This window comes from Balearica regulorum, chromosome 2, assembly GCF_011004875.1.
Source record: "Balearica regulorum gibbericeps isolate bBalReg1 chromosome 2, bBalReg1.pri, whole genome shotgun sequence".
NCBI classification, from domain to species: domain Eukaryota; kingdom Metazoa; phylum Chordata; class Aves; order Gruiformes; family Gruidae; genus Balearica; species Balearica regulorum.
In genome coordinates, this window is record NC_046185.1 from 54,772,709 (window position 1) to 54,789,195 (window position 16,487).

Sequence of the window (16,487 nt, forward strand, 5' to 3'; positions counted from 1 at the left end):
GAGAAAAGCGAGGAACCAAACACTCCTTTTCCTTTGCAAACGTCGTTTGCCCAAAGGCGAGCACTGTCATCCCTGCGGATGCTCCGCTACCTCCAACTGTCTGCACAGCGCAGTGTCAGCCGCTGAAGACAAAACGTGTCTACTGTGCAGACAAGGAAAACCTGTGGTGTCTGACAAATATTAACTTAACGTTTTGCATATTAAAAAAAACACTAGGTGCTTTTAGACACAGAACAATACGATTTTGGATGCATTTACCACTTTTATTTCACTATGCAGAAACATACATTCACCATGTGTTGTGATGCAGCTGACAGTGTAATGGACGCTATCCCTTCGGTGGGTATTATAGCTGGACACTAACGAGTTTTCAGTGGACGTTCTGTACAGGTTAAGGCTTGACTCTGAACTAGATAGTAAATGCTGACCAGATTCTCAAATAGAACTTTTTCTTTTTTTTTTTTTCCTTTTTTTTCCTCTGAGAACAAAAGGGAAATCAATAGAAAACCATCACGGTTATTTCAGATTAATAATTTTCTAATGCTGCAAACTAAGTAAAATACAGATTTTTTTTTCTCCAAAATAACTACATATAATTTACAAGGTTAGGATCTGTGAAGGGTGACTGGAAGCTGACTCTGAACAATGTTGACAAAAATCGTTAAAGTTAATATACTAAAACCATTACTACCTCATAAGGTATTCAGTCAGGTATACAAAGCACACTTTGTAAGCGTTTAAATATTTTGATGAGAGTAAAGTTTTGTCATCGTTTATCGGGCAGTAATAAAACCAGATGAAACAAATATAAGATTCAAGTTGTTTACTGAATAAACTGTGTTATTGGCACATCTAATGTGTGGTAAAACATTAAACACAGTACCTATACAGCTTCTAGCATTTTGGGGGTAATCTTCATTTACAATATCTGTAAACAAAAGGCTTGCCACCTAACAAATTTTAATTTGTTTAGACTTTCATAAACTGTGAAAGGCATGAACTGTTTATGTGTTACATGAGATCACTGTTTATATTGTTTATGAACGTGCAGGTATAGCTGAAAACTTAGACATTTTAAGAAAATTAAAAATGCTGCTTTTCTGTAATTTTATCGTTGCTTCATGCAATATTGTTTAACTGCTGCTGATTCAGATTGCTTTCTATGGGAAGGTGTCTCTGCCAGTTTCTTTATTAACGGTCAAGATCAATTCTTCTGTACTGAAATTTTCCATAGACAGATACAAGTCAGTCAGGTTGGAACTGAGACTCCGTATAGGCTCTCGTATTCCTACCGGTGTGCATGTCTGGATTCATACGGAATCTAGGTTATTCCTGCAGGAAAGAGAACCGAGTTAATTATTTGAAGCAACTGCTCTCTTGCAAAAGACATTTTGTCAATTTGTTCCTGTAACAGAAGCTATTTGAAAACTGCATCATCCCAGCATAAGCAACTTGGCCCAAATCCAAAGTCCACTGACGCCAATGGAAAGAATTAGTGACATCAATAGACCTTTAAGCAAGCCACATTGCATTGTCTCTGAAACAATTAGCAGAATACCACAAGAATCACAGCTACTCACTCCTCAGTGACTGGTTCCATCTTCCAAATAAATAACAGATTCTGAAATTCAGGTGTTTTTAGGGTCTGTATATCCAAAACCAGGAGAGCAAAACAGCTTCAAAAGGTGCTGTGCGTCACACTCTGTTACTTACACAAAGTGCTAGGGAATACATACTGTTTTAAGAATAAAATGCTGCTATCGATTGAAACAAATCAGACAAGCAGCTTTTTTTTCCCCTTCTGCATACAGCATTCAAAGCAATTTGTGCAACGGTGCTGGCATTAATGGCTTTTGCATAGCAGGTTAGTATGCATGACAAGTTTTTGCACACAGAATAAATATAGTAGTATTAAGATGTTTGTTTGGCCAGCCACAATTGGAGAGCATGCCTTTACTGAAAAACAAGCTTGACACAAGAAAAGCTGCATTATCATCTCATCCTGATACACAATGCTGCTTTAAAACATGAAATGTTCTTTCAAATACAAGAAAGCCAGACATCCAAATACCGACACACTAATTCACTGGGTATAAAAGAAAAATCAAAAGCAAATTGGACTGTATCTCTCTGCAAGTTAGGACTTAAAGCTTAACTTGTAACATATCTGCACGGGACACTTAAAAAGCAGCTGTAGGTTTTTCCCTTGGCATTTTTAAACAAAATGCATACCTTTAAGAACAAATTATTTTTGTTCTTAAATGATATAAAAGCAGACAACAGATTTTTTTTTTTTGAACTTCAGAATTAGAAAATTAGACTATATCAAAGCATGGACAATGAGGACTTTCCAGAGAGTCAACAAAAGCAAATGAGCAGTTTCTCTTTCTCCAGCTGGCACCATTAAATGAAGAGAGATGTTTAGCGCTGAATGTGATGACATTCCAATACCAGAACTGATAACCAGCACAAAGGCAACTTCGCAAATGCCAGTGAGAGAAAGCAAAGAGTTAGAGGTGAATTATGGTAGGAAAACAACCTTTGCAACATGCCAGCCCAGTAAATGCCTAGGAAAATCATCTAGTCCTCTTACCTGGGGTCAATCCTCTCCATCTTCTGGTGTGATTTCTGTCTCTTTATGTACCACTACTTTGGTCACTGACATGTCAGGGTGCTGCTCTTTGGCTTCTTTAATTGCCTGAGCCAGCGCCTATCCCAAGGAAACCACAGAAGGGCAAAAACAAAAAGGAGGTGGAACATGCATGATCAGTAGCAAGGTGGAGAGATTCATGAGATATTACACATTTTACAAATGAGGAAAATGATTAAAATATGAAATATACCATCACTGATTTAACTACTAATCCAGTTTAATTTAAGGCATGCCAGTATGAATAGAATCTTTTAAAGCAATGTTTAGAAACGTTCTCTTTGGCAATCTTCAGGGTAGCCTTTAGCAGTTCATAGATTTTACCTGATCATGATCAATATCTGCATCTCCTGTGATGACTATTCGTTTTTCAATTCTTGTCTCTGAGATGCCTCCTTTCACAGTCTAGATGGGAGGGACAAATGCATGTCAGTAACTTACTCAAAGAGTGCCGCTACTCATCCAGAGAATGATCAGTGCAAGAACCCAGACGGGACTGGACTGAACTATCTCAAAGAGCACACACACACAGTTGACTGAACTGCAACCAGAGCAGCTCTGAAGTTTGCCTGCTCCAAATGGAGTAGATGACCTACAGAGATCCTTCCTACAGAGATAATTTTGTGATTCTAGTCAATCTGCACACGTGTCAGGAGAGATATCTGCCTGTCAAAAATGGCAGGTATTTATGGTGAATTCATCCCATGAAGAAAAGAGTGGCCATACAGACAGTTCATATTAAGACCTAGTTAAGTCTGACTGCAGGCTTCAGAAGGACATATAGGGTGGTACAGCCTTTGTATAGCTCATCTACTGAAGGGTGCACTTCTCTGCAGAAAGATGAAATCCTGTCCTCAGTCAATATTGGCAGGAGAGCTGTCGTAGCCCTAAGAGGGTTTCTGTTTACGGAGGAACTGTTATTTAGATGCTATCTTGGAACACTGAAGACCCAACATCATTTGTCTGTGCAACCACGAGCTTTTGGTCTGGCTGTGGGCAAGTTCCTTAGCGTACCACCAAGCAAAGCAACTCTGGCGTCCGAGACTGAATGTCCTGTTATGACTACATGACACAGGTTTACTATGTGCTTTCAATGCCGTGCAGGGATAATAGCTCAGGACTCAAAGGCAGTACAGTCGTATCAATGGAGCCTTACGCTCAGGCAAATTATGCCTTCCTGGCTACCATACGATGCCAACGTGGCTACACCGCTTCCAGTTCCAGACAGTATTTGCAGTTAACTCAAGTGTCTCTGCACAGCAAGATTTTGTGCTTGCATAGACATACCCTAAGGGCTTATGACTCTCAGGACTCTTGTCAAGTCCTTGGATGATGCATTAGTGAAGGCCATATAGCCAAAGACAGGTGAATGAAGACAGGTACCCAAAACAGACAGGATTTTGTCCAAAGAGTATAAGCATGTGTCCACGTTTTAAAATAAATGATAGAATTGAAGTTAAGAAAACATACACCCTTCTAGAAAAAAAAAAAATTCCCTGTTTTCTGAGGACTCACTTTGGTGATATGTGTAGTGGTTGTAGTGCTGGTGGTTTCGGAGGTGATAGTTTGTGCACTCATCAATACACCTGGTTCTGAGTCAGCACTGCAATCCACCTAGGGAACCAGAAGAGAAAACCAGTCATTGAAAACGTGCTCCTCAGCACAGGGAGGCAAGAACTGGACTGGCTGAACTTCCCTATTTCTACAGTTCTTCATAAAGTGAGTATCTAGTTGTAGGGAAATAACTGCTATGAGGGTGATCGGTATTTGTCAGTATTTCTCTCTGCATCTGGAGACTCCATTCACTTCTGGAAGGACAGATGAGAAGCTGGGGCTTTGAAATCTGCAGTTTCATCAATGTTCTCGAAAGGCCCTACATCAGGATGTGAGAGTCACCCTCAGGTAAGCTATTCTTATGTACATCCTCCTCATTCTAATATTTAATACTTGAACAACTTAGAAGAGTTTACACTAAGGCACACACTTAAAGATGGGTGAAGAAACATGGGTTCCTTAAGGGCATGTTAAATTAGACCCTGGCTTTTGCAGAATTTCTTACCTGAGAAGACTCATATGTAATGGTTTTTGTTTCTGTATGGACTACTGGCACTTCCTTTGTTGAAATTTCAAGGTTTTCCCCACCAGCAGAAACGCTACTGAAACTGATAGTCTCAGTCTTCACAACTGGTGACTGTGTAAACAAAAAAAAGGAATTGGAACATTTAGCAAAGCTTATGGACTTCTCAGAACTTTTTTTTTTTTTTTGGTTTTGCTTGGGAAAAGGAGAGGGAACAACTAAAAAGTGCTCTTAAAAAAAAAAGAGAAAATTCTCTTCATTACAGTGGTACATACACGTATATAATGCTGGCAACACTTAGCACTATCCTGGATTTTATGAAAACAAACTTCAGAAAAGATCTAAACACTACAAGAGGCAATGGGCACAACCTGAAATACACGAGGTTCCCTCTGAACATCAGGAAACACTTTTTGACTCTGAGGGTGACCGAGCAGGTTGCCCAGGGAGGTTCTGGAGTGTCCAACCTTAGAGATGTTCAAATGCTTTCTGGACACGGTGCTGGGCAACTGGCTCTGGGTGGCCCTGCTTGAGCAGGGAGGATTGGAGCAGATGACCTTGAGATGTTTCTTCTAACCTCAACTATTCTGGGATTCTACGTTTTCTTAAAATGACAAGAGAACAAATCCTGGTCGGGCTTAGTCTTCCATTCAGCTCTCAGAAAAAAAGAGCAAGAACAAGTTTTTTAAACTCCTCTGCAAAACAATTCTTGAAATTCTGCTAACGGGGCTAAGATAAGGAACCTGGGTTGGTTAAGACACAGGACACTTATTTACAATTGTACCAAGCGTGGAAAAAACAGTATATTTTCTGTCTTTGAGGACACGTGAACTTTGCCAATCTTGATGGACTTTCCCAAAGAGAATGCCAGTTGAATTCTTCTTATCCATTGCATGAAATACCATCAAATTAGGTATTTCTCTATAGCATGAAAAGCGCTTTTAGGTAAAACATGCATGGCATTTTGTCAACGATGGAAACCAGCAACAAGCCTTGCAGCTGCCACGCAAGGAGGAAATAAGAGGAGAAACAAACTGTTCGCTGTAAAGATGCAACCATACAAACTTGGTACGCCTTACTTTCCATGACAGGAATTAACTTAGCCCACTATTGCCTACATTCACAATTCAGCACAGACGCGGCCGATTTAGTAACGAGTTACCTCAAAATGAGGTTTTCTTTCCAAAGACTCTGAAAGGTGGGCTGTCGTACTGTGCTCCTCCGCTTGCTCACACGAAGCAGCAGCAGCAGCAGCAGCAGCGACTCCTTCCTGTTTGGCGAGGGCTTTCCCAGCCTCTTCCCTTTTTTCCTCCTTCGCCCCCTCAGTCCCAGCAGAACCCTCCTTCCCTTTCACGCCAGCAGCCACCGCCGACACTGCCTCAGCCTGGGCATCCAGCACAAGTCCGGCCACTTTAGCAGGCTCCCCGCTCGCATGCACATCCGTGCCGTGTCTCTCCTCGATAACCACAGTCTCCTGTACAACCTTCTTCACTGTATCCTGATGTGGCTGAACTGCTTGCTTCATTTCACTGGAAGTTATCTCCTGAGTTGTCGTCGTGTCTATTCTCTGCGAGGAAGGAGAAAGAAAACAAAAAAAACCCCCTCAGCGTCAGAAGCAGACAACGCTACTTGCAACAGCTCCTTGGAATAATGTACTGCGAACATAAATAAAAAAATGGGTATTACATTTTGCCAATTTATTTCTCTCACGTTGCATGGATTTTCATTCTCAGGACGTTATCAGAATAGTAGAAATGAAAAACAAAGCCAGAATCACAATTTTTAAAAGCAGAGAGAAAGGTCAGTGTTTTTCTCGTCAGTATTTTTGCGTGAGTTTTATAAAGGCAAAATACAGCACCCTGCAAAATGACCAAAATAAAGTGAAATGAGAGAAAACTTGTGTTTTGTGAGGTTTTTTTTCTTTTCAGTGAAGTTTCTATTGTTGTCTATTGTAACAAAGGAAAAGGCACACCAATACATGCGTTAGTTATACAGGTTCCGAGTTATGCATAAAAACAGGAAACGAAAGAAAAGCAAAAATAATTGGTGTGTGGTTATAACGTTGATGGAGGGAATCAAACGGCCACCTGAGCCCAGCTATGTGAAGTAGAGGTAACCCCTCCTATGAACTCAGTCGGTTTTCTGGCGGACTCTATTAAACTGAAGATATCTGAACCATCCAAGGTTTTTTCACTGGTGGACTGTTTAGTCTAAATAGACAAAGAAATGTAGAGTCATACACAGAAGAAAGGCAGACCCGCATGCACAGACATATTAATTGCCAAAACCGGAGGCAGAGACGGAGGAAAGGGAGAGAAGGTTGCGGGGGCACGGAGAGGTTGGAAACAGGAAGAGAATGGGAAAATAAATCAGAGCAAATTCATAATGGCTGTAGTAAGCAATAGTTAGGAAGCATAGTTGTTAGCGTTGGCATTTTGCTGGTTCAAGCAAACCTTTTTTCTCCTTTTATTAACAAGCCACAGCAGCAATACTACATTTCAGTAACATGGATCTTTAAATAAACCGGAAAGGCTGAAAGCCTTATATAATGTCTGCTTCAGACTGTGGGACGGATTCAAAGTATGAGGGGAAAAAAAATAAGCCGGGTTGGCTGCTGTCAACATAAAGCCAGGCAGCAAGAGAACCAAAAGGTAGGGTGGTGTGAGGGGATTGCCTAAAAGACGTCATGCTTTAATCTTTAAACCGTGGCACGAAGTCAAAGCCACTTGTTACCACTACTTTTGATGCCGACGACTCGGTAACATAGTGAGCAGTAGCAATGGTAAATGGCTGTTCTCTGGAATATCTCCACTCAGACAGGCTCTTATCTCTCCGGGCAAATGCCCCCGCTTTTACAGCTTCACTGCCAAGGTGTTTTTCTGCTTTGCCAAGCTGCAAGCTTCCCAGTGTACCATGTAACTGCAAATCCTGGTCCGTCTTTAGGGTCTTTTTCAAACTCTCCTCTTCAGGACTTTGCAACTGAGATTCTGCTTCCTTTATGGGTGTCAGAGAGTCGGACAGCTTTCTTTTCGTGCTCTGCACGTCGGATCCCCGCCTGGCTTTCTCATCAGTGACAGGCTCGAGGATTTCATACTCGGCCGCTACCGGAATGATTTTCACAGATTCTTGCACTTCCCTTGCCATTTTTTGCAAAGCTTCTACTGAAGGCTGTACTGCTTTCTCACCCTCTTTAGCTTTACTTGTCATGGTTACAATTTTCCCGGATACGGTATCATAGGACTTTCCTAGGGTGAACATTTTCTGCTTATTCTCCTCTTTGGATTGTATTTCACTTTCCAAGTCCTCAAAGCTCTGCATTAGAATGGTACTGGATTTTAATATCTCAGGTGGAAAGGCAGTTTTACTGCTCACAGTCACTACTTTGTATGCCAGATTTTTTTTCGATTCATCATCAACTACCTCAGAGGGTATTTTGTCTATAATAACCCAATCCTCAGTGCCCTATATTTGAGATATAAAAGCTAAATTAGAATATCTGAAGGTTTATCTGTACTTCAGGAGCACTAAAGTATGAAGATTTTTAGAAAGCAATGCTGCCTCTTCTGAAAGCATATAATAACTTTTACCTTTGTACCTCTTAGAGCAGTTACCAAACAAACAGAATCACCTTAGGCAAAGGATGATTTCCTTGCATATTCCCTCCCCTTAGAGGCCCACAGAATGTGGACACAAAACATTACTTTTGCCACACTATTTCTGTATTAATTTGAAGCAGAGCAGCATTTTAGTGCATCATTTAAAGCGATGATTGGAATAATCCTGAGGTTAAAAATCATATATCGCAACGGTTCATAATGCTGCAGTCAAAAACAAATTATAAAAATGGGGCAAGTAAGCCCATTCAACTGTTCCCCAGTTGTCACAAACACAGTGTTGATGAGGTTTTAGAATAATACGCACTTGTACGTAGCTGAATTTCCTCATTTCCACTAGAACAACATCAACCCCCTTCAGGTTTGTTTAAACTGAGCAGTACAACACGGTAAACGCCATACTACTACAGATTCCGAGGGGAACTTAATGCAGCATCTTTTTTCCTCCTTATGCAAATACGCTATGCGATTTGTTTTGACTATGCAATCAGCATCCAGGTATTTGACTTTAAGACTGTAACTTCTGTATTTAACTAAGCAAATGTGGTAGTTTAAAATCGAATGAATTAAAAATAACCTCTAGGGATGATGGGATACTTTTCTGGATAATGATTTGATGAGAAGTAACCAAAGTGCCAGCAGATTCTCCTTCCTGCAGCTTCTTCTCTATCACACTTGGCTAATAGAAAAACCAATAAGAATACAAAGTTCACCATCACTCAGCATAATCTAAATTTACTTGACAGTATAAAGGAAATGAATTCTAATGACAGAAGTGCCCCATTCACCATAACGTTCTCAGTGAGGCTTATGCTGGAAATGCATGCACAACTGCAAACAGCACCCACAAACAGCACCGTGCAAGTAGATTTCTAACTAGCAGAGATATCAGTCTCTATTAGGAAGCCATAAGCTCTGGAAGGGACTCATTCCTCAGAATTTGGGCCCCAGATTACATCTCTCTCTGGAACTTAGGAAATAATAATAATAAATAAAAAAAAAAGCGGGGCTTGGAAAGGAAAAAAATATAATAAAATAATAAATCATTGCCAGCCTAGCTGACTGCATTTCAAGAAAGCATTATTTGTTTTTACCTGCAATTCAAGGAATGTAGTACCTCCCTTCTGCAAAATTATGAGCTTTTCTGATTTTTCTCTTTCTTCTTTGGTCTAATGTCGGGGGAATAAATGGTTTTAGTAAATGGAGGGTATAAAGTCCACTATACTTTACAATAGCTCATCATATTTCTCTACTCTAGAAACTATTAATTGCATGGTAAATTAGGAAACAGAATTACACAGAATAATTTTACAGCAAAGAGGTTTCCAGTAAGAAGTGAAATCAGTGTCTCTCTGTGACAAATGCAAAGGAGATACAAGCATATCGTTTGCATAGCAGGGAAAACGGCAAATTGAGTAACACCAGGTGTGGACGCACTATGTTCATTTCATCTTATATCACTCATTTAACCGTGCCTGGTGCCAACTTCCATGGCTTCCATCACTAGCCTAGAACATGCCCCTCCACCTTCACCCTGGGCTCAGCTCTTTCCCGAGTTTGCAGCCTTCCCCGTTGAAGCAGGCAGCAGGCGTGCCCTGCAAAGGTTTCGGCTTTCCTTTTCTCCTTACAGGTATAAGAGGTCTCGGAGTCTTGGTCCCATGCAGGAAGCTAACCGTTGCTGTATTATCCTCTATAATGTGACACCAAAAATCCTCCTCACCTTTATCTCCTCTCTGCCTTCCCAATGCTGTGAGAAGGAGAAGAGTATCTCCGCAACTTGAAAAACTGGGACAGTTTTAAATGCTGGTGAAGCTCAATTTCCTAAAGCACCATTCCTAGCGTACCGTTTTAAATATGTGTATTCCATGTTCTCAAGAAGAAAGGTACACGTTTAAAGAAAGATACAAAACTTCTAGAAACTTGAGAAAGGGAGAAACGGCTCATCTGCCTGACTGCAATGAGATGCATAACTTCTTTATTTCTTAAGTGTTGGTTTAATCTAGTCTAGGTCAGACTAAACATTGTCAAGGAGTTTGTTAATATGATAACTTTCATGTTCTGCAGCTATCTGGGCACCGTTATGGCAGATATTGAAAACTGTATTTTTCATAACTAAAGAAAACCAAAGTATTTCCCCTATTATTGTATGAAACCAACTGGTGACTAGGCAGGCTTACAGTCAAACTGACGGAACGAACACGGGTGTCAAATGCTCACAGTACACCTTCTGCAAGGGCGTATTTTCCCTTCTGTTCTTGTTTTATTATAGTAAAGAGCTACAGGTAACAGCACTGAAAATAGTTTTGAAGTGGATATGCTAAGTTAAATGCGTAACTTCTTTGACTAGAAGAACCAACTACATAACACAGCTCTATGTGCTCTCTATCCTGACTTCATTTCTTAGCAGATATGAATGTGTTGATTTTGACCTCTATGTGACTTCATTTCTTCCCTAACAAATTCCTCTCGCAGCAGGACATGTGAACTGAAACCATCCCGCTTAGCCGCACCAAAAAGGATGGTCAGGTATTATCCACAGCAGGGGTCCTTCAGTGCTGGAAGTCACCTCAGAGTTAGGCTCCAATGGCTCAAATCCACTCACATTTTTCCACAGAAACACCTTCATTGCAATGAGATTTTGTGGAACCGCTGTAGTTTACGTAAATGCATATAAGATATAGCAACTGGACATTGCTCTTGAGCAAGTCCTTTTCTTCCAGCAAGAGAAGAGGTACCAGCTAAGGATATCTCTTGGCCTTTTCCTTTCCAAATGAATGTTTAAATTTGGATGTGTTTCCTCAGGGTAAAGCCTACAGGACTGTGTAACGCTTTGCTACTGCTTGTGTGTTTTAATTAAAAATTAAGTTTCTACAGTAACAGACATGAAATGAAGTGAGGGGATAATAAACTTGCTTCACCTGCATTCCTCTGATTCAGGCTTGGCTAGCCAACCACTCCCTTTTGAACAGTTCCTTCCATCTTTAATATGTTTAATGCATTCAGTTTATTACACTGACAATTTTACTTTTAAGAAAGAAATCCCATATTTTCAACTACAACCAAACACGGTTGTAGGATCTGCGATGATTCCTGAACAAGGTAGCAGAAGCAACATTAAGACTCCTCAGCGCTCTCTCCAGAAGGTAAGCTTTGGGCACCGAGTCTGCTTTTTTTGGTATTTTAATCCAGCTTGGGTATAATGTGGGAGAAGAGGAGCTGGGGACTTTTTCTTGGCAACATCCCTTTCCCTAGGAGGAGAAGTTGACGTGTGCCACCTGCTCGTCTCCAGTGATTCCCTTCTCCAGAGAGCTGTGGGTCTGCAATGCCAACCTCTAAAGGTGGGAAAGCAGAAGACTCTTCCGAATTACACTTTCCAGCCAATTTTTGCTGAGTTCCTTACAATATTGCATCAGTGCTGGCGGGGACAGAAGCAAATTTCATGACCATTTATTGGTCTGTAATGCTAAAAAACAAGTGGTAACCATAAAGATGATTCCTGTGAGACAGAAACCAGATACCCATCAACAGTAGAATAAAAAGATTAATCTTCATGCAGACCACACAAGCATACTTCTTTTTGCTCCACTGGATTTAAACCAAGATCCTCTGCTTTTTTTTTGAAGATCTATGTATTTCAAGGCAACATGAATGTTACATTGTTACCTCTACATCTCATTATCTACCCACAAACTAAATAAAAGGCATCTTTTTAATTGGCAAGTTTCTTGCAAACACTTCAAGACTGCACAGTGAGCAAGATTTTTTTCACATATGCACACTGAATGAAAATGCACACGCTTAGCAATCTGTGTTGGGTCTTCAACAAAACGGTATTCAGCAGACTACAGCAACTATCAATTCCCTTATGGCACTGGCCGACCGGGTCTAATTATCATCATTAGTTCTTCGTTGCCTTCAAAGACTGAGAGAGTTCTGCCCTTTGCTCTGTATTTTCTTGTCAAGCTTCGTACCCCCATCCATCCCGCTACACTGCTGCTCCCAACCAGTCACCATTATTTAAATTTTCTCTCCATCACCTTCATGGTTTCTTTCACGCATGGCTGGACTTCCTCAAGCTCACCGAACCTGTAAGGAAGCCTGTGTTTTGCACTCTTAGAGAGACCCAGTTCTGCCATGCGGCTTACAGTGAATTTCATACTCTAACTATATATATATATTTTTTTATATATATATATAAAAGGTATCTATTCCTTCTCGCATGTTTGCTGCTACAGCCCTAGTGCTGATAAAAAGGGAGCACCTGCAAGTGGGGAATGGCCTCTTAACTACGGGCTTCTAAATCTACTGAGAGCTATTAAAAGTAAAAACGAATAGACAAATACGTAATGAAGCCTTTCAGCTCACGCTGACCTCTTCAGGCACTAGTGGTTCAATCATAGGAGCTTCCTCCTGCCTTGCGGCAAGGCGAACGGGAGATGTGGAAAGCCTCTTCTCCCACTCGTTAGACACAGCCGTTTCTGTGGAGGTTTCCAAGAAGGTGCGTTTCAGCTCGCTTATATTGGTCTGATGTTTCATCAGATCTTCCTGGGTTTTGTCTAGGTCCTGGACAGTTTTAAAAGAATAGAGCAGTTTGTAATACATCCTAAGCCAACCAACTTTTAGAGCCAAAACACACAACTCAGTTAGTAAAGAGGGAGGTAACATCTCAGGGAGCTGGGGAGCACAGCACTGACACAAGACTCTGTGAAAATGTGGCATTTTGAAAGATAACAGCATAGCATATCTCGTACAAGTGGGTAGAAATGTACTCTTAAAGAGCTTAACTGTATCGCTGTAATTTACACCTGATAAAGAGGCTTCTAACAAACATACATATGCGCGTGGACGCACACACACATACGTGCACGCATATATATATATTTATAGCACAAGTTAGAGGAGTCATCATAATCTGAGAAAAAAAAAATCTATTTAATTTATTAGCAGGTGGGAATACACAGTTCATGCATCATAGTGCAGATTCACAGTTTATCACTAAAACTAACACACATGTACGTACATGCACTGGTATATACCAATACCAACCTCTAACATAAGATTACTATGTTTGACATACACATTTTCACCCTGTATTCGCTTAATCAGACTATTCTGAAAGAAGTGAAAAAAGAAAGGGAAAAGTAAGGGACACAGTATTGAAAGGATACAAAATGCTGTTTCTACACATTTCTTCACAGAGAACCGACAATAACATGCTGAGAGAGGTGAACACCTCCAACAGTGATACTTAAGCAACATCTGGGCCTTTCGTTTCTGTACCTGTGCCTTTAGATCTCCGTCCTCCTCTTGATCCGACTGCCAGCATGAGAGAGATTGGAAAACAACACCTTACCCACCGGTATGACCGAAGGCTTTTCAAAAATTGCTGAGAGGAACACGCTAGGTTAAGGTCTCATTTTCTCTACGCTAAGGGCTTAAGGAGAAGGAGCAGACCCACTGGTTGACTTTGCACGGTTCTCCTAACTCAGAGCAAGCCTCCACTTTTCAAACTTGTAAATTGAGAACGACGGAATAGTAAACATTTTCCTTTTAGAATTATCATTGGTGCGTTCCACGTTCATAGACCTCTATTTAGGGTGCAGCAATTGGACCTTCTCACTAAGATTGCGGCTGCTTTGGGACCGACTGGCAACAGCAAATTCTTTGGAAGTCTGTAACCCCAGAGTTTGAACATCTCTTGGGCCACAGGCAAAGCTTCGTGTTAACTCACCAGGGTTAAACAGCCCGCAACACTTTCCACAGAATGAAGCACATTTTATTTGCCAAAAATGCAATTTCCCTAACCTCAGTCCCCTTCTGTATTTCCATAATCTTATTTCATGTTTAGTCTGAATATATTCTTTCAGGATCTATCATCTGCAGTGGTGGTCTTCTGGAATCGCACACATTTCAGCTCAAATTCACTCCAGCTCACGCTTTCCAAAGCAACGCAAGACGGACTGCCAAAGCAGCCCCCTCTCTGAGGGCTGAATTTTCAGATGGCAAGTATACCACACTTCCTGAAAATCAGGTATCCATAAGGAAAACTGAAGTTCACATTATCTTTTCCCCTAAAATAAAGATGGCAGCTAGGGAGATTATCGTGCATTTTTAATTAATAAACTGCACATTTGAAATGTCACAGGTTTAGGATTACGTTTAATGTTCTGCATGGCTCAAGGCCTGAAGCCAGACAGTGCAAGAGGCACTTCAGAGCATTTTGTGCTCCACACTCACCTCGACAGATTTTATGTCATTGCTCCATTTGGATTCTTTTAATGCTCGTACCACTATTTTATTGTTAATTTTTCATATAGTCCCAATTAGTCAAATGACCCGTGGGAAAATCTTTATCTGTTGACTACTTTATTACTCAGCTCAAATCTATTCTATTTACAGCCGAAGCCGAATTGCCCTGACACGTCACACACAGAATTCTTCCTTGATGATAATTTTAACGGTCTGAAATATTAATGAGATCCTGCTGAAAACCTACAGTAGTGTTTGTGGTAAGACTCTGTCTTCTACCAGATGTCAGACCAAATTCAGCTCATGTTTGCAGCTGCAGCCATATTAATTATGAAAGCATTATATGCACTTCACTGGAGTCACATAGGGTTGAATTTGCCTGCATGGTCTATATACCGTGTTGTGGATATATGAGGCTTCTCAGTGCAGAGAAAACAGAACAATGCCTCCTCTGAAGACAATACCTGGACTACCGGAGGCAGTACGTGAAGATGACACGTGAAATTACATCCAAGGAAAACCTCAGATGTTTATGATCTGGAAACACCTTGATTCAGAAAATTTGAAAACTGCTTTTTACTGTCTTTCCCCCCGCCTCTCTCTCACACGGGCTGCAGATTATAAAGACAAACAAGCAAACTGAACAGCCTGGGGCACAGCCCGGCCAGCACGACCGTTCCCGGTGACGCTGCCACCGCCCCGCTACCTGCGCAGCAGGGACGCCTCGCTGCAGTTCCCAAACCAAACCCAGAGGTAAGAGGAACCCGCAGGGAGCACTGAAAACTCGACTCCCCCCAGCAAAGCTCCCACACTCGCGCGCACATGCACACACGGGCGCGGAGAGGGACCCTGAGCTGCCGCAGGAGACATGCACTTTGGCACTCAGGGTCGGGAAGAGCCGAAGGGAAACGCTCTCCCCTTGCCATGACGGGGTGCCGGCCAACTGTACAAACCTCGGTGGCAGTGGTCTCACCATCAGCTGCAGTATCCGTCTGCTCACTGTCAGTCTATTTGGTTAGACAAGTAACCGGGTCCCGAGAGGAAGGCAGGAATAAAGAATAAACCCAGCTCATCAGTACACGCAGCTCACACGGGGGAACTGTTAAATTCAACATCCCTGCGAACTGCATTAGCACTGCTTTTCAAACCACGCACAAGTCAAAGAAGCAAAATAAAAATGCTATATTAGTAAACAGAACAGACTCAGAGGAAGACTCGAGGCGTACTGTACACAGTATATGGCTTTACTGGAACAAATTTATAAGCCAAACAAAACATTACTGGAAAAGTATTATTAGAATAGCAAATTTTTTTTTTCTTAAGAAAGCCAGGTGGCTTTAAAAAAAAAATGGAAAAAAAAAAGCTAATATTTTCTAAACAAACTTTTCCTCCCATAATGGTTTTTCAAAGAAAATTATTAATCAAATTTTTCTTCTAGCTAATACAGATTAATGTGGTATTTGACTTTTTATCTAGAGAGGGAAAAGATAATTAAAAAAAGAAAAAGGCTACTTTAACAGTCACCTGACTTTCAGCCCCTCATTTGTACAGAAGTCGTTCTTGTCTCCACATTTATACACCATGAGGCTGTCTGCATTACCAAGGAGTTCAAATAACCATACCCCCAGCCCATCTACTGTCTGTCTGCGGAGTAATGGTAAGGCTCAGATCCCACTCGGTTCCAATAAAGAGCAGCTGATATTGTTAAAACGATAGTAAAAAGAAAGAAAATCGCCATTAAAAGAATCAAAAATACTTCTCATTCCATTTAAGAATATGGATGAAAGCAGGAGAAAAATAAAAGTAACTCCCCCGCCCCGAAAACACTTACTAGGTACAAGTGGTAAAATGAAACAAAGCACAGCATTGCTCAGACTGATCTATCCCTGCTTTGCTC

The 16,487-nt window shown here is 41.1% G+C and overlaps 1 protein-coding gene across 50 annotated transcripts in view; it reads right to left on the bottom strand.

Moving 5' to 3' along the window:
• Positions 1-242: 242 nt before the first annotated feature.
• EPB41L3 (erythrocyte membrane protein band 4.1 like 3) overlaps positions 243-16,487 on the bottom strand; it is a 145,439-nt gene continuing 129,194 nt past the window's right edge. For 9 of the 50 annotated variants that reach the window (XM_075744361.1, XM_075744346.1, XM_075744363.1 and 6 more), the window contains 14 exons: positions 15,544-15,597; positions 13,622-13,657; positions 13,388-13,453; positions 12,713-12,904; positions 9,436-9,510; positions 8,919-9,020; positions 7,461-8,189; positions 6,815-6,937; positions 5,890-6,294; positions 4,710-4,841; positions 4,166-4,264; positions 2,975-3,055; positions 2,594-2,710; positions 811-1,332 (listed from right to left, as the gene is read on the bottom strand). In XM_075744361.1, coding sequence (XP_075600476.1) covers positions 2,600-2,710; positions 2,975-3,055; positions 4,166-4,264; positions 4,710-4,841; positions 5,890-6,294; positions 6,815-6,937; positions 7,461-8,189; positions 8,919-9,020; positions 9,436-9,510; positions 12,713-12,904; positions 13,388-13,453; positions 13,622-13,657; positions 15,544-15,597 — 2,205 coding nt within the window. In that variant the 3' untranslated portion in view covers positions 811-1,332; positions 2,594-2,599. Of the gene's footprint in view, positions 1,333-2,593; positions 2,711-2,974; positions 3,056-4,165; positions 4,265-4,709; positions 4,842-5,889; positions 6,295-6,814; positions 6,938-7,460; positions 8,190-8,918; positions 9,021-9,435; positions 9,511-12,712; positions 12,905-13,387; positions 13,454-13,621; positions 13,658-15,543; positions 15,598-16,487 lie in introns of all 50 variants that reach the window. The other 41 variants (XM_075744372.1, XM_075744393.1, XM_075744371.1 and 38 more) reach the window with 22 other exon arrangements.